Source organism: Nanorana parkeri, unplaced genomic scaffold (genome assembly GCF_000935625.1).
Source record: "Nanorana parkeri isolate BGI_ZX_2015 unplaced genomic scaffold, ASM93562v1 scaffold569, whole genome shotgun sequence".
NCBI classification, from domain to species: Eukaryota; Metazoa; Chordata; class Amphibia; order Anura; family Dicroglossidae; genus Nanorana; species Nanorana parkeri.
Window position 1 is genome coordinate 344,914 of NW_017306837.1, and position 18,309 is coordinate 363,222.

The following is an 18,309-nucleotide window of genomic DNA, read 5'->3' on the forward strand; positions in this document are numbered from 1 at the left end:
CCCCTGTCCTTCTCTATGGGTGTATGCGGCCGTACACCTCCCTATGCTCACCCGCCCAGCACGTCCGTATGCGTGCATGTTTCCTTGCTCGGACGCAGACAGGATCCATCCTGTCAGCATACAGGTACGCTCACCTGCACCAACGTGCAGGATGGGTGATCGCAGGGCGGCGTACAGCACGGAGCTGTACGTGCCGGACGATTCCAGTGTGAATGAGCCCTTCAAAATGTTCCTGGATTTTAAAAAACTGGTCACCCTACCCTGGTGGTCAGTGGGGGCTCAGGGGGGCCCTGGTTGGTAGTGAGGGCTCTCCTGTGGCCGCACCGGCCAGTTTGCATGCAGTAGATGTGCCGAAGGGTCAGTTCACCCATGGCTGGTGGTGTTCAGCATTGCTGTATAATCATTATACAGCAATGCTGAATACCACCAGCCCAGCTACAGTCCCCCAATCCCCCCAAGCCAGCCATCACCCACAGACTCCCCAACCTCACCTACATGCAGGCTGCAGCACCTCTCCTTGGCAGCCAGTGGATGGGAGGGGTCCCAGGAGAGGGTCCTCACTCACGCTGACCCACATACCAGGATGTGGCTGCCTGGCGGTGCCTGGCGAGACGGATATCAGCTCAGCCTCCGCCAGGCTAACAGTGGTCACTGTCAATGACAGTAAAGTCTGTGACATGGAGCCGGAGGAGGGACAGCTGTCACTACACACTGCGGGACTGGTGGCTGCGGCAGAGCGTGGAGGGAGAGTCGGGACACTAATACCCCCTCCCTGGATCCGCCACTGCATCTAACCCCATGCATGACTGTCTGACACTGCCTTTTGCCGCATAGATCTTTAAAAACTGCAGGGTTATTCAAAAGTAAAGTGCAAAAGATCATGATACCTATTTGTTAAGCAAACTGACTGCAGCAAAACAAAAATGTTATTGGTTGCTAGGTTGCTGTGGTGTACTTTACAAGCTTTTTTATGCATTAATAAATCAGCCTGCTAATTTGTATGGGCGCTTTAGGCTTTTTTTGCGCTGCATGTTTTTGTACAAGTTTTATGCGCATAAATTAAATTGTGCATTTTTGTGAACAGATTGGTGTTCATTGATGTTAATGAGCAAATGCGTATAAAACAAGCAAAAACACAGCAAATGTGCGTTTTCAAGCATTTCCTATTGAGTCTATGGGGCCAAAACGAGCTGTACTATGCCAAAAAAGGCTCATGTACTCTTTCTAGTGACAGGCATTTTGCTTATTGGGACAAAATGCTCAGATGTGAACAGGGCCATAGAAGTTATTGGGATTTTTTTTTGGGGGGGGGGCATATCTTTGAGCATTTTTTAGGGCAGAAAAACAACTACAAAACACACTGAGGGGAATTTATCAAAATTATTAGACAAAATCTGGAGCAGCTGTGCATGGCAACTAATCAGCTTGTCTCTTTCATTTTCAAATCTTAACTGAACAAACTGAAGAGAGAAGCTGATTGCTTGCACTGGGCAGCTTTCAATGGAACCGTGCTGTTCAGCGCAGTTTTGGGCGTTTTTAATTGTGTTTCAGCGCTGAAACATAATTAAAAACTCCCTAAACAGCCCTTTTAAAATCAGCGTGGAAACCGCACTGATGCGCAATGCGCAACCTCCCTGGTGCGCAACCTCCCTGGTGTGAATGGGGCCTAAAACAAGTGCTCACTGACCTCTGTATCTGGAGGCACTGTAGAGTATTTCACAACAGAGACTCTGAAATAACTCCAATCCCCTTAAGGTGCCCATACACCTGCTGATTATTGTACGATTATCGCGGGTGATCCCGCGATCGTACAATAATAAGCAGTTGTATGGAAGGTGTGCGATCGTTTCTACTGTACAGTCGCACCTCTTTTGTCGTCCGAGCACCCTCGAAAACCCGCCGAAAATCATACGATTTTCGGCGGGTTAGTGGCGTGCTCGGAAGACAAATGCGGAACGGGCCGGTGTGCGCAAGCGCGCACTGCCCGCTCAGCATTGGAATCATCGGAAGCCCTCCCCTCAGCGTGTCCAAGATGGGCAGATCGTACGAGATTTTAATTATCTTACAACCATCGCACAACGAAAGTCGTGCGATGGTTGTAAGGTGTATGGCCAGCTTTAGAGTCCTTCACACAGGATTTACAGTCAGGTCCACCTGCCAGTTTTTCAGGTGGACCTGATCAGAAGCCCAATGTTAGTCTATGGGCAGCTGGAGTTAAACAGATAGGTGTCCGTTTACATCCGGCTACCACCGACTCCAGCCAGGTGTGGAAAACCAAAAATTAGTTCAGATTCGCAGGGCTTGATTGCACTTGATCGGGGGTAACCTGATGTAAACGGACACAAGTCTGTATACATTCGATTCCTCATAGACCAACATGGCTCCGGTAATTTAATTTTCCAAAAACTGGACAGACTGGTATGACTTTTGGAGTTAGGAGGGACCCATTAAATTGGGTCCCTCCTAACTTTCCTAGCAGACCTAAAGGGTCTGGTATGGTTTGGGAGGGGGACCCCATGCTGTGTTTTGTTTCTTTTCTTTTCTAAAATTTTTCTAATTATTTTCTTGACTTTTTTATTTTTCTATTTTTTTACATTTATTTAAATAATTTTTCATTTTTTTCCCATTTGTTTTCTATTCTGCTCGCTCCCTTGGAGGTAGCGAGCAGAATAGCCCAGCCGAATGCCACTCGGTGGCATTCATCTATTCACTCACTGCCGTTCGGCCCCTATGAGAATAGAGGCGAACAGCAGCAAGTGAGCTGCCAGAGCTTTGTCTCAGCCGATTCAGATGTTGGATCAGCTGAGTTGAACTCCTTCTGCACTTTGCCTCAGCCGAACATGCAGAGCACGTTCGGCTGGCTGTAGTCAGCCAATGTACGGCTGATTTTAGCCGATGTACGGCTGATTTTAGCCGATGTACGGCTGATTTCAGCCGTACAAGGCTGAAGTGAATAGCCAATCGGCTGGGTTATTCACTCGGCTGCCTCTGGCAGCTTTGTGGATAACCCCCTAAATGTTCAAACTAAGAAAATGTGCCATTTTAAGAAAAAAAAGATGTACGGCTGATTTTAGCCGATGTACGGCTGAAATCAGCCGTACAAGGCTGAAGTGAATAGCCAATCGGCTGGGTTATTCACTCGGCTGCCTCTGGCAGCTTTGTGGATAACCCCCTAAATGTTCAAACTAAGAAAATGTGCCATTTTAAGAAAAAAATAAGATCATTTTGAAATTGATGGCAGCAACATGTCTCAAAAAAGTTGGGACAGGACCATGCATACCATGGTGTAGTACCTCCTTTTATTTTAACAACATTCTGGCTGCCATCAATTTAAAAATGACCTTATTTTTTTCTTAAAATTGTAAATTTTCTCAGTTTAAACATTTTTGCAATTGGGGCTGTAATATGTAACATATTTTAATGTCTATAGTTATGGCACAGGTTCAACACAAAGTAGATGTGCCTGCAAATACCAGCAGCCTGTACTACCTGTAATACCCTACTTTTAGGGCTGAATCCCAGGCCACTCTGATGGACAAAGCCCCAAGATTTCCAGGTAGTGTCAGAGCTTGGCATTAACCCCCTACACACACACACACACACACACACACACACACCCACACATATTCCTATTGCCCCATCACTAAGGTGGACTGCCTCATTGAGCAATAAGAATGTGTAGTATGTATTGGGAAGTGATAAGGCTTTGCTGAGGGTTTTGTTGAAATGGCCAGAATTTAGAGACTGTTGATGTTGCCTGCAATTTATACCTGTAACATTTAAAAGGAAGTGGCAGTAAGCAGTTTTTCTCTGGATCACTGCACTTCAATAGCTTATTTAGAGTGTAAAGGTGACACTGGTGGTCTTTTGGACCCCCAGCATCACCTTAAAGAGTACCTGTCACCAGCATCTGCTATCATATGGGGGGCTTGTAAGCCCCCCTAAGTGATAGCTATTAAAGTAAGGTAATTAAAAAAAACAGGTTTTTAAATTAACATAAAATAAATGTAAAAAAATGTTTTTAAAGTTCCCCGCCTCGGCGAGCACGCGCGTCTCGACGTAAACACGCGCGTCTTCATGTAAACACGCGTCGGGTGCGCCTACATATGAAAACGACTAAAGTGCTACACATGTTGGGTATCGCCACGCACGCCGGAGTGAGAGCAATAATTCTAGTGCCAGTAATTTTGTGTATCTCTAAACTGATGACATGTGAAGGCTTTTAAAGCGTTGTCTATGTCAAAGAGAGGAATTCATCTGAATATCTATAAGATAGTCCGTGTCCCATGAAATTATCTAAATTGTCAGTATCCTCTGCCTCTAATTGTTCCTTATAAATTAAATCATTTATTTCTTTAGCCCATAATGTAATAGATGGAGTCTTAGATGTTCTAGCCTCTTGATATAATAACTCCAGCGGATGCCATACAGATTCTAGAAATATATTTCTTGACATTCCTAATGGACACTGGCATAAGAGAGAGGATACCAATTAAAGGATTAGGCTCTATATTTACTGATTGCATAGAGCTGTAAGTGGCGTCACCACAGAGGCGGGTCTAGACTTTGTGAGGCCTTTGGCGAAACTCAAACATGAGGCCCCTACTTACACCCATAATGAAAAAAAATGCAAACGATAATAAAAAATTGAATGAATCAATTGTATATTTTAAGACTCGCCTTTAATCCCAACAGCCAGGAATTCACAGCTCCTAGAGCTAGAATTTAATGTCTGTCTCTTATCTAATTCTATAAATAACTAGACACAAAACCCTGACCCTAAGGAAGTAATTCACAAAGTGCAAAGGACAGTCGTAAGTAACGCACAGAGTGCAGAGGTCAGTCGTAAGTAACACACAGAGTGCATCAGTCAAGAGAAGGTATCGCACAAAGTGCAGAGGTCAGTAGTAAGTAACCCAAATCAATTTGAAAAATTAAATTGCAGAGGTCAGTAATAACGCAGAGTGCGGAAGTCAGTAATAACGCAGAGTGTGGAGGTCAGTAATAACGCAGATTGCGGAGGTCAGCTGGGACCCAGAGCGCAGGGGTGGGACCCAGAGCCCAGGGGTGGGACCCAGACTGCAGGGGTGTGATGCAGACTACAGGGGTGTGACGCAGACTACAGGGGTGGGACGCAGACTACAGGGGTGGGACGCAGAGTACAGGGGTGGGATGCAGAGTACAGGGGTGGGACACAGAGTACAGGGGTGGCAAAGGGGGGATGCAAAGTGAAGGGGAGGGGACGCAGAGTATAGATGGAGGGGACGCAGAGTATAGAGGGAGGGGATGCAGAGTTTAGTGGGAGGGGTCGCAGAGTACAGAGGGCGGCGGCATGTGTGTCACCTCGGGCAGGCTCTCTCCTCTTTTTCTCTGCTGGAGCTGTGGCTGTTGAGACAGGAAGCAACATTTTGTATGGGGCCCTGTGATTTCTAGTTACGCTCCTTGTAGAGCCCACCTGAGATCCCACACAGCCCACCTGATAGCGACTCTGCAGAGCCCACCATAGACTCTCTATGGTGGGCTCTGCAATGTCTCAGGTGGGCTAGTCACAACCCTGCACATCTATTACCTGGCAGCCTTCTCCACCGCTAGGCCCTGCCTCCTCCTCGGTCGCCAGCGGGCACCGCATCCTCCTCCTCCTCCACCGCCAGTCCTGGCCTCATTGCCACAAGGCCCTGCCTCCTCCTCCACCGGGTCCTGGCCTACTCCACTGCAGCTGCCAGTTGTCACTGAGTCTGGTTACTGATCTGGACAGCGGCGCCTTCCTCCTCACAGCTGCCAGCCAGATGGCTGCCTGTCTACCGCACTTGTAGTCATTTAACTCTGCCTCCCATCAATATTACTACATGTCTGTACCTCGGTACGGGCATGGATGGGAGTAGAGATCCACCGATACCATTTTTTCTAGACCGGGTACAGGTACGGATACATTTCCTCAAGTACTCACAAATACAATTACCCATACCTTTGTTAAAGTGTCATGTGACAGTTTTTCTAAAACAATACAGACTAATGATTTCAGGACAATGGGGGAGCACCAGTGCCCAATCGCAGCTGCAACCCTGGTAGTTCTGCCACTGAAGAATAATACCATCTGCTTTAGAGGACTACAAATCCCAGCAACACAGTGCACAACAATGCAGAATAAAAGTTTAGTTTGGTACATACTCTGTGCTGCTGATCTGCTACGGAGTACAGGTCTGGTGTCTTGGTAGAGGGTCTCAGGAGGGGGAGATGTGTAGGCAGCGGAGGCCCTGTAAGCAGGCATTGCGTAGTTCCCCAGGAGGCTGCTGCACAGGACCTAACACAGCAAAATCAATTTGAAAAAATTAAATTGCCGAGGTGCAGAGGTCAGTGATAACGCAGAGTGCAGAGGTCAGTAATAACGCAAAGTGCAGAGGTACAGTGATAACGCAGAGTGCAGAGGTCAGTGATAATGCAGGGTGCAGAGCTCAGTAATAACGCAGAGTGCGGAGGTCAGAGGTGTGACATAGAGTGCGGAGGTCAGCTGGGATGCAGAACACAGGGGTGGGACCCAGAGAGCAGGGGTAGGGATGCAAACTATAGAGGCAGGGGACGCAGAGTATAGAGGGAGGGAATGCAGAGTTTAGAGGGAGGGGATGCAGAGTTTAGAGGGAGGGGACACAGAGGTGTGACGTGGAGTGCGCAGGTCAGCTGGGACACACAGCACAGGGGTGGGATACACAGCGCAGGGGTAGAATGCACAGCACAGGGTGTGGGACCCAGAGCACAGGGGTGGGATGCAGAGTGCAGTGGGGGCGCAGGAGTGGGATGCAGAGTGCAGGGGTGGGATGCATAGTTTAGAGGGAGGGGGCGCAGAGTTTAGAGGGAGGGGACGCAGAGTTTGGAGAGAGGGGACGCAGAGGTGTGACGTAGCGTGCGCAGGTCAGCTGGGACACACAGCACAGGGGTGGGATGCACAGCGCAGGGGTAGAATGCACAGCACAGGGGGTGTGACCCAGAGCACAGGGGTGGGATGCAGAGTGCAGTGGTGGTGCAGGGGTGGGATGCAGAGTGCAGGGGTGGGACGCATTGTTTAGAGGGAGGTGGCGCAGAGTTTAGAGGGAGGGGACGCAGGGTTTAGAGGGAGGGGACGCAGAGTTAAGAGGGAGGGGACGCAGAGGTGTGACGTCGAGTGCGCAGTTCAGCTGGGACACACAGCACAGGGGTTGGATGCACAGTGCAGGGGTAGAATGCACAGCACAGGGGTGGCACGCAGGGGGTGGGACCCAGAGCACAGGGGTGGGATGCAGAGTGCAGGGGTGGTGCAGGGGTAGGACGCAGAGTGCAGGGGTGGGACGCATAGTGAGGGGATGCAGAGTATAGAGGGGTGATGCAGAGTATAGAGAAGGGCGCAGAGTATAGAGGGAGGGCGCAGAGTATAGAGGGGGATACAGAGTATAGAGGGGGTGGGGCGCAGAGTATAGAGGGGGGGCACAGAGTATAGAGGGGGGACACAGAGTATAGAAGGGGGTGGGGCACAGGGTATAGAGGGAGGGGGGTAGAGTATAGAGGGAGGGTGGCTGAGTATAGAGGAGGGGGATGCACAGTACAGAGACTTACAGTGCATAAAGGTTGTTGTTGTTCTTCCCTCTTCCTCTCCTGGTGGGTGGGAGTAGTGATGTTTTCTGCTGTGAACCCTCCAGTGCAGCATGATGCCTCCAGCTGTCTTCCTGTTTCCAGGACTCGCCCTCCTTCTGTCAACTGGCCAATGCAGGCTTCCTCCCAGCCCATAGCAGCTGGAGTGGGAGGAGCTGCACGTTCTTGCAGAGGAGCACGATGATGGAAGCGGGCAATGCCCGCCGGGCATTAGAGCAGAGAGCAGCTGAAAGCTGAATCGTCTTTTCTCCTCTCCGGCCGCTGCAGCTACAGAGCGGCCGGAGGAGAGAGATAAAAGACAGCTGTAATCGCCGCTGCGGCGGCCGTTTAAAGGGGCCCTAGCCCGATCCGCTCCGGCATTTTTTCACTAGCCACTGATGGGGAGTTAGGCGGCTGCGAGGCCCCCATTAGTGGGAGGCCTTAGGCGACCGCCTAACTCGCCTAATTAGAGAGCCGCCTCTGCGTCACCATATATGCAAATATGTGCCCTCCGCTTGTATACATCTCCAGCAGTGATCAGATACTGTAGAATATAAGCGATGGAGAGCTTTTGGGCATCTATACCAATGCGATAAAATCTCATAATTCTTTGATATCAGTTTTAGATGCTTCTGAGATCTTCACAAATTTATTGACAGGTACATCTGACCTGCAGATGACGCCCATCTGACGTGCCTCAAGCTTGCTTTATTTTGACCTGCTTTATAATTGAAGACATTGAAGTACCACAAACCTGAATATTTGACTTTAAGGCTGGGTTCACACCTGGGCGTTCCTAATAGGCGCGTTTTATGTGCGTTTTTGCTCTTGCATTTGAAGCACGTTTTTTTGTCCAATGAAACCCGAGTTCAACGCTCGTTTTTTAACCTCCCTGGCGGTATGATTTTTTTTTCCCTTTTTTTCTCTATCTGTTGTAGGTGTACTCACTTCTGTGAGATACTGTATATATGAGTGAGGTGAGGTGAGGGTGAGGGTGAGGTGAGTGAGGCACTCGCCATGGCAGCAGCTGTGAGGGGGCGCAGCCAGGGCCATCCTGGGTGTGCCCTCTTGCCCAAGTTGCCATGGTGAGCACAGGGCACCGGGCGGCCAGCACAGCTCGGCCTCAGGGTGACAGGGAGTAGAGGAGCGGCACAGCCTGCAGCTTCTCCTCGGATGCCTGCTGCTCTCCCCCGCCTGTATGGGCAGAGGCAGCAGGCAACCAAGGAGAAATCGAGCGCTGAAAAAAGCCACACGGCCATCCTGAAGTGACAGTGCCACCTACTCCGCCCCTCCCCCCCCGCGCCTCATTTCTCCTCGGATCCCCTCTGGATCTGCCCATACAGATGATGGAGAGCAGCGGGGATCTGAGGAGAAGCTGAAGGCTGTGTAGCCTCTGTGCGTATCACGGAGCATCTGTGGTATTTACCGATTTTCTCTGTGCAGCACAAACACTGGAGTGGTCAGCTGATAGTACTATGGGGTCTATTAACGAAGCTGCCAAAGGATCTGGCCGCAGCTTCGGCCGATCCTTCGGCTAGCTTCGGCCCCAGGACCCCTTCGGTTCAGGAGAACCGAAGGGGTGCTGTACAATTTTTCACTCTTTTTCTGTTCTGCTCGGTCCTGCTCAGCGGCATTCGGCTATTCACTCACTGCTGTTCGGCATATCATTCACTCGGCTGCCCTCGGCAGCTTGGTGAATAGACCCCTATGTGTCCCGAATTATGAATGAACAGGAAGTGCTTCACATCACTTCTTGTTCATTCATGAGTTTCTGAATGAGTAGTAGCACTCAGTACAGAGGCGTCTATCAATGAATAACTAGATGACAGTAAATATTTTAGTATCACCAGTTTGTGAATGAATGGGAAGATTCTGTGCTGAGTGCTTTTCATTCATTTAAAACAGAGGCAGCAGAGAAAGAGATTGAGGACTCTGTGTCAGTAAAAAAAAAAAAACAACACATCGGCAGGGCGCATGACATCACAAAGCTGTTGTGGGGGTCGCACAATTTTCTGTTCTTGCCTCGGGGGCAAAAGGAGCTAGCTACGGCTTTGTATACAGGTGTTATTTTATTTGATGTTTTGTAGTGTTTTACTTTTGGGTATATTGCAGGGATGTTCAGATACCATTTCAGATACCAGTGCCGATACTTGGTATTTTCACAAGAACTACCAGGTTTGCAGAGCTTGCAGTTGAGACTCTGGCGCTCCACCACTGTCCTGAAATCACTAGTCTGTATTGATTTAGAAAAACTGTCACATAACACAAAAGAAAATGTATCAGTAATTGTATCTGTGAGTACTTGTACAAGTATCAGTACTTGTACTTGAAAAAATGGTATCGGTGCATCCCTTATACATCTATATTTTTTTATAAATCATACATTAAAACAGGAATGCACAAATCCCAGAAGCTACGTATGCTCCTTAAAAATGACAGCTGCCTCCAAACTTTTGAATTTTTCTCGAGTCTAGTTTTGGAGCTGGAAAAGTATTTGTACTTGTACTTGTACCGCATATTGAACTTGGTATCTGAACATCCCAAGTATATTGTGTTGCAGCCAGCCTGCCTGAGTACTTTTGTACGCGTCACTGTTCTGTGTGCACAAGCTGTCCACCCCTCCAAGCACTTGAACAGCAGCATCCTCTAATGGACAGTGTAGGATGTTTATTATGATTTTGTAAATGCTTGCAACCTGTATGCTTACATCTGCGTCACTGCTTGCATTCTTCTGGCAGATAAACATAACTTGTCAATGTTTTGTTGACCTCAGTTAATGCTCAGAGGTACTGAAATTATATGGCATTATGTTCTAAAACATGCCGAATGTACAATTATAATGATTATTTCAAATGGAGCATTTTTCCGCAATGGACTGATTCATTACCCATTTATATGCCAGTGTTTTCCTTCAAACCTCTTTATACAGTTTAATTATGCGGTTTAGTCTGTTTACGATCAGATTTGTTTATGAGAATCTGTCTTCCAGCTTTATGATGGAAGAACCCTCCCGACTGTGCAAAAAATGCAGAAAACCAAGATATTGTCAGTCTGTAAGAAAGTAATACATACCTTATATTTGCATGGCTTGCTGTGCTTAACGATAGAAAGTGATTATCTACACAGAATAAGGTTCTTTCCTTTTCTTTCTCTTTTAAGATGTTATTGTTTATCATTGTTTATTATAAAAAATATCTAATGTTGTTTATTAGAAAGTACAATGTATACATGTATATACATTGTGAAGCAATTACTGTGTAACTGTATACATTGTATAAACATAAGAGCATGAGGTGAAGCTAAGCTACTAAGTTGAGACGCTTCATACAATAACTTGTGTGAAGATTCACTTTAATGATCCAGTCGTGTAGAAAGCAAATTCCTGTTTATTTATTTCATTAGCACATGATTGGATAACTGAAGTAAATATTCACACAATATATCAAGTGAATATTCTTAACTCTTGTAGTAAATCAGTCCAATTGTCTTACATGAAGGTTTATTTAAAGTAGAGGTAAAGCAAACAAAGTGACATTTACTTTGCTCTGTGCACTGTGTTTTATAAACAATTGCCATTTTCTTTTCTGTTACAAAAATTTGTTTTCACCTTTTTCATCCTTTGTTACACCTTATCGCTGCAAATCTCTTGCAGCCTCTTTTCAGTCATTTGCAGTCTACATAGGTTTTCTTAGTGTAGGTTTCCTGATGGTGACAACAGTGGATAATTCCTGTGTAATATAAGATGATATGTCCACTTGTAGTTTCAATTGCAAGCCCGTGCGGCAGGGTGACAATGCAGGAGCACAACTAGGGAACAGGGAGCGTTGTCACCCTATAACATAAAGTGCCTGGATGTGGCAGGATCACCAAGTATTATTTAAATAAAAGCTTTATTATTAATTATCTTTGACATTACATTAAAATGTTAAAGTGTATGTATAGTCAAAACTTTTGTTTAGGGAAGGACTATAACAGCCGTAAGGTTTTACTGCAGTCATAGGCTCCGTTGGTCAAATTCCTTCTCTTCCTGTCTAGTATAAAGGGAAGCGAGGACAGGAAGCGAGGAAAGGTCTCTTTAACAGCAAGACTGCAGAAGTAAAAATGCTTAAGTAGTTAAGTAAGGGGATACTGGAACATCTGTCAGCTTTTAATTGTTGTTGGTTTCCCAGTTGCAGATTTTCTCTCACTTCCTGTATGGTTAAAAATCTGCCCCGGAACAGAAAGTAAGGGTACACCTTTCTAATGGAGTCATGGAGAGAAGTAAAGCCTGACAAGGGGGTTTAACCTTTCCCCAAACTATCGAAAACTAAGGAAAATGTTTTGGGTTTAGATACACTTTAAAGTTTATGTAAGATTTTAGTGATTGGGTGTATACACATTTTAAACCTTTCGCTGCCAAGGCCTTTTTCTTTTCTTTTTGTCGTTTTTTGCACACATGATATAATTCACATTTTAGTCCTGTAAATTACTGCATACCCCCAAAACAATACATGTTTTCTGAAGGACAGCACCCTATAGAATAAAATGGTGGCAAATTTTTACGGTGCACGGTATTGGCGCAACTCTTTATCAAACCCAAACATTTTGTGAAATAATGCACTTAAAGTGACATTAAACCCTCGGATTTGTTAACATAAAACAATAGTGTAATGTGTGCTGTAATCCATTGTTGTTTCCCTTCTCTTTGCTGCTCTTCCTTTTAAATCTGTATCTGTTCTCATGCTCTGCAGAACTTCTGTTTTGCAGCAGACTGCCTTGTCTCAGGAATGGATACACGGTGTCTGTGTATAGGTTTGTATAGGCTTGTAACCTGAGCCAGCACTACAGGAAGAGGCCCTGAGCTGAAAAGGGAAGTTCTCCCCAAGCATGAGAAGACATGAGGATTTAAAAGGAAGAGCAGCAAAGAGAAGGGAAACAACCATGGATTACAGTAAGGCACACATTACAGTATTGGTTTATGTTAAGAAATCTGAGGGTTTAATGTCACTTTAAGTTAATTGTAGTGCCCAAAAACACAAGAAAATACCCATTTGTTTGTAAAATATAAAAGATGAGGTTACGATGAGTAAAAAGATACCCAACATGCTTAAAAATTGCGTGTGTCCGTTAAATGACGACAAAATTGAGTACCCCAAAAAGTCCATAGACGAAGATTTAAAAGCCCCTACAGGTCATCAGTTTAGAGATATGCATAAATATTGGCCCTAGAAATATTGCCTTTACTCTGGCGTGCTCAGTGATACCCAACATGTGTAGTGCGCTCGACGTTTTCGTACGTAGGTGCACGCAACATTTGTTTGCGTGAATGCATGCTCGCAGGGGCGGTAACTGAAAAAAATGTTTTTACATTATTTTTACATTTATTTTATTCGATATTATTTTTTAAAACTTTTTTTTTACTTTACTTGCTATCAAATGGGGGCTTACAAGCCCCCCATGTGATATCATATTGGTGGTGGCAGGTCCTCTTTAAGGTGATACTTGGGGTCCAAAAGACCTCTAGTATCAACTTACTCTTCCTTTTAAATCTGTATCTGTTCTCATGCTCTGCAGAACTTCTGTTTTGCAGCAGACTGCCTTGTCTCAGGAATGGATACACGGTGTCTGTGTATAGGTTTGTATAGGCTTGTAACCTGAGCCAGCACTACAGGAAGAGGCCCTGAGCTGAAAAGGGAAGTTCTCCCCAAGCATGAGAAGACATGAGGATTTAAAAGGAAGAGCAGCAAAGAGAAGGGAAACAACCATGGATTACAGTAAGGCACACATTACAGTATTGGTTTATGTTAAGAAATCTGAGGGTTTAATGTCACTTTAAGTTAATTGTAGTGCCCAAAAACACAAGAAAATACCCATTTGTTTGTAAAATATAAAAGATGAGGTTACGATGAGTAAAAAGATACCCAACATGCTTAAAAATTGCGTGTGTCCGTTAAATGACGACAAAATTGAGTACCCCAAAAAGTCCATAGACGAAGATTTAAAAGCCCCTACAGGTCATCAGTTTAGAGATATGCATAAATATTGGCCCTAGAAATATTGCCTTTACTCTGGCGTGCTCAGTGATACCCAACATGTGTAGTGCGCTCGACGTTTTCGTACGTAGGTGCACGCAACATTTGTTTGCGTGAATGCATGCTCGCAGGGGCGGTAACTGAAAAAAATGTTTTTACATTATTTTTACATTTATTTTATTCGATATTATTTTTTAAAACTTTTTTTTTACTTTACTTGCTATCAAATGGGGGCTTACAAGCCCCCCATGTGATATCATATTGGTGGTGGCAGGTCCTCTTTAAGGTGATACTTGGGGTCCAAAAGACCTCTAGTATCAACTTTTCCACTTTAAATAAACTATTGAAGTGCGGATTGCACTTCAATAGCTTATTGCTGGGCTTCAGGAGCCAAGCAATGACAGCTCAGGGACCAAAAAGGAGGAGAAAGGCGAACGCTCTCCTCCCCAGCTTCCCACCAGAACCCAACAAGCCGGTCCTGGGCCCGCAGTGGAACCCGGAAAACACAGCGGGATGTCGGGCTGGGGGGGTGTTCGGATATTTTACCGGCCCATAGAAGCGATCTGGCGGCATCTCAGACACCAGAATCACTTCTATAGTAAAGCCAGTGGCTGGCTTTACATAAGTAAACAGAGTTTGTTTACAGGGCTGTGCTGCCACTGACGTACTAGGTACGTCCGTGGTAGCAAAAGGGTTATTGATTGGTAATTATCGTTTGTAAGTGATGATCAATGCAGGCTCAATAGCAAGAGTATATAGAAAACAATTGTTTTCCACACTGCCTGGCCAAAGAAAAATCACAACCTGGATTTCAGGCAGTGTTATGATCTGTGTTTGCTTCAGTTGGTCAGGTCTAAGTTCAGCAATGTTATGTCCCCCAAAAATGAGGTCAGCTGCCTACCTGAATATATTGAATGACCAGGATTTTCTTTCAGTGGATTTTTTCTTCACAGACATACTCCAAGATGACAATGCCAGGATTCATAGAGCTCAAATTGTGAAAGAGTGGTTCAGGGAGCAAAGGAATGCAGGCGACACTCTATAAACCTATAATAATAATAACAATAATAATAATAAACTCCACACACCAATTTGGCAATGTATGGCCACGACACTTTATTGGTATTAATAAATAAAACTTTATTGAATCAAAAACCATCAATTAAATAACACCAACTATTGATCAGTCATTAAAAACCCGCGCAAGACCAAAGCATCAATTCATCAAAGTCCCCCTCAACCAAATAGAGATGACAATAACCACATAAAATGCTGCGAGAGGGGGAGGGGGGGTTGAGTGGAGCTTGCTTGTGCTGTGGTCAGCCAACAGGACATCGATCCAGGAGAAATCCTGCCTTTTATAGGGAGTGACTGGCGTTGGATAAAGTTCCAGAAGAGACGATTTTTTCACCAAAAGTACCTCACGAGGATGCAAAGCCTTGTTAAAGGGACAACGACCCTGAAATTAAAATGACAGAAAACAGACAAAAACAGTACTGTAGGTCGCTGTACTCCCATGGAAGCAGGCCCCTTTTACAAGTTGCCCTCTTGAACATGAAACATCATTTTCTCACATGGATTGTCCACCACAGAGTCCAAACCTTAACCCCATTGAGAATCCTTGGGATGTGCTGGAGAAGACATTATGCAGTGGTCTGACTCTCCCACCATCACTACAAGATCTTGGTAAAAAAAAAGTAATGAAACGCTGAACGGAAATAAATGTTGTGACATTGAATACGTTTATCGAAACGATACCACAGCAAATGAGTGCCATAATCAAAGCTAAAGGTGGTCTAATGAAGTATTAGTGTGTGACTTTTTTTGCACAGGCATTATACAGTATGTGTGCATTGGATAAAAATTCAGCGGGTCTGTATTTTTACACAATGCAATATACAGTATGTCAGTGCATGTCAATGCAGTACAGTTCATCAGAAATGAAAAAGAATACGGTGTGGTACATCATAAGGTATCAAACTGCCCCTATCAGTGCGTGTGTTATACCGCAGAATAACATGCATTCACTGGTAAGAACGGGCCCTAAGAAAGTATAAAGTGTGCTACTTTCTTTATAACCAATCAGATGCTACTTTTTATGATCATAGCACAGTATTTTAACCAGTGGAACATCTGCCCCAGAGAGTACTTATGACAAATTCAAAGGCTATTCATGCACATTAAAATAATGCGGCAAATATTAAAACATACATAAAGCATTTTTTTGTGATTTGTCTCGCAAGGGACTGTTCAGAAATCAGTTATACACACTTATAGAGACTCTTTCACTGCTGAAACAGGCACTGTCTGCATCTGTACACAGTGATAGACCATCCATCTCTCACAATATATAAATGTACACATGCAAAGGCGTTCTTAAATGAGAACTATGGGGTTAAGGCTTTTCCCCATAGTTCTCCTTAGGGTAACGGGAGGACACAAACTAGCGTCCTCCCGTCACCCTGGGCTCAGTATACCGCGAGCTGTAGCTCGCGCTATAATGAGACGCCGCAGCTGAAGCGGATTCCGACAATTATGTATGGATCTGCCCAGCTGCGTGAGTGACAGCTGGCTCTGCCTATCTAGAGACAGAGCCAGGTGTACCCGCCCCCTCCCCCGTCCAATCTGCCAGTCAGCGCTGGAGGATCGGAGCGGGGAGGAGGGAATCCAGCCCCTCCCCTGTAATGGCAGAGAGCAGTGACAGGATCGTGAAGTGAGCGAAAGCCGGTATGTGTTCGCTCACCTCCCGATCTACTGAGCTGACCTGTGACAGTCTCATTGTCACAGGTTGGCTAGAACTATGAGGTGAGTGAAAAGCACTCACCTCTTTGTTCTCCTTCAAGATATGCAAAAATAGACAAGGTTCCATTTAGAAAAAAAAGCATTGACACTGTAAATGTGTACATCATTTATCATGTATCATCATTTGCCGGAGTCTGAGACACGTTCATTTTTTCAAAAATTATTTTGGATCTGTTGCTATGGGTTACTGCTTTTGCGCATTAATCACTTAAATGTAATAGAGTATATGCCACTGAAAGCTTTTGGCTGACATCTCCCTTAGTCCACATTCACACCTTCGCACGCGAACGTGTACAGAAGCGCATGTTCGGATTCATTTTTTCCTGTGTTTGCCACACATCACTCAATGTGTGCCGCATGTGCAACAAACATGGGAAAGTAGCTCATTTAGCAGACTCTGCTACAGGCGTACCGCGTTTTTTCACCACGAGTATTTGTGCAATTCCCATCCGTGTTTGGGGTGCCTTTAACAAGCAATGGCTTCGCAAGTGCATTGCATGTCTTTGACACGTTCTGGGATTGTATATCAATATGCATGGTTTGCATGCGTTTGGTGTGCATTCACAGAACAAGAAGGTGCAAAGGGGACTAAGGACATTAACTGTTTAAGCTGATTAATTTTCCTAATACCTTTTTTTTTATAGGGAAAGATTGATCAACCTTTCATATCTAACCGTATGCAGTTCAGCAAGAAGTATACACTGCTCTTTTATAGTTAAAAAATGCACCTGTCTCACATGAGCCTAAGGAGAAGCATTTTAAAGTATGATTGCTATTATTTTTAAGATTTTTAATGATCATTTTATAATGATTTTTTTAAATTAATTTTATTATAATGTTTATAAAATTGTTAAGTGAAATATAGCTGTTAGTTTTAATGCATTTTTAAAGCATGATGTGTCTTTTTACAAACTTAGCTGAATACTATGATAAAGCAGTTAAGTTCAGAGATAGATGCTAAGAAAGACAGATAAAAAGATGTGTGCATACATATAAAGAACAAATAATGAGAACAGCAAAGATAAACATAGAATACATAAACAGAAAAAAGAAAAAAAAAATGTTAAACCAAAGCAAAAGCATTTTAGGGGAGGTACTACTTGGAAGAGTGTTCTATTTCCTGACTGTGGATGCATCTGGCCAATCATCTTTTTGTATGCAAATAGACTTGTGTCCAATCTTAAGTAAAAGACAAAGGGAGAGCCTTCAGTCAGGACAAACTCGCTGAGCCTGACTAATACTATACTTTATTCCACCTGTGTTTCAGTAAATAGCCTCAAAATGTCATCCGACAATAAGCCAAAATCTGATGGGATAAGTGGTCTGCCTGCTCCACTCAGCAACTTAGAAATTAAATACACCAAGGTAAGAATCAATTACCCTAATACTTTGCTATTTTTTTGCATACCAGTTTTTAAATTCCTTTTATTAGCATAATACTTGTTTTATCAATTGCTTTTCAGTACGCTAATACATGGACTATTAACATACTGTATGAGAAGGGAGTAAACAACCCTACACCCTCTGTGTTTATCTAAAGCCTGTCAGCAGATGAGATATTTGCTGCATGTGTTGTTATTCCTTGCAGCCAAATTATTTGAATAGATAAGTCTATGCTTTTTCTTTTCTTCTCCAGCATGTAAAAGTTAACATTCTCAGCCCTGTTACCATGAGACAGTGTAAGTGACAAGTTAAGAAGAAACAACTGTTTAGCTTCTCTACACTATCCATCTGCTTTGGAAAATATTCACTTGCACATGGGCCAAGTAGATAACAGAGCACAAGATTTTTTTGTTCTGCTCGAAAACAAAATAACAAGAAAACATTAGGAAATGCTGTGCGTAAAATTTAGACCTTGGGTAATATGGTTTTCTCAATTCCCCCCCGTCTCCAAGTA

The 18,309-nt window shown here is 44.5% G+C and overlaps 1 protein-coding gene across 1 annotated transcript in view; it reads left to right on the forward strand.

Moving 5' to 3' along the window:
• The first annotated feature begins 17,606 nt into the window (after positions 1 to 17,606).
• The window catches only part of ALDH1A1 (aldehyde dehydrogenase 1 family member A1), a 47,383-nt gene continuing 46,680 nt past the window's right edge, over positions 17,607 to 18,309 (forward strand). The window contains exon 1 of the mRNA XM_018562280.1: positions 17,607 to 17,777. Within this exon, the coding sequence (XP_018417782.1) occupies positions 17,694 to 17,777 (84 nt within the window). The 5' untranslated portion in view covers positions 17,607 to 17,693. The remainder of the gene's footprint in view (positions 17,778 to 18,309) is intronic.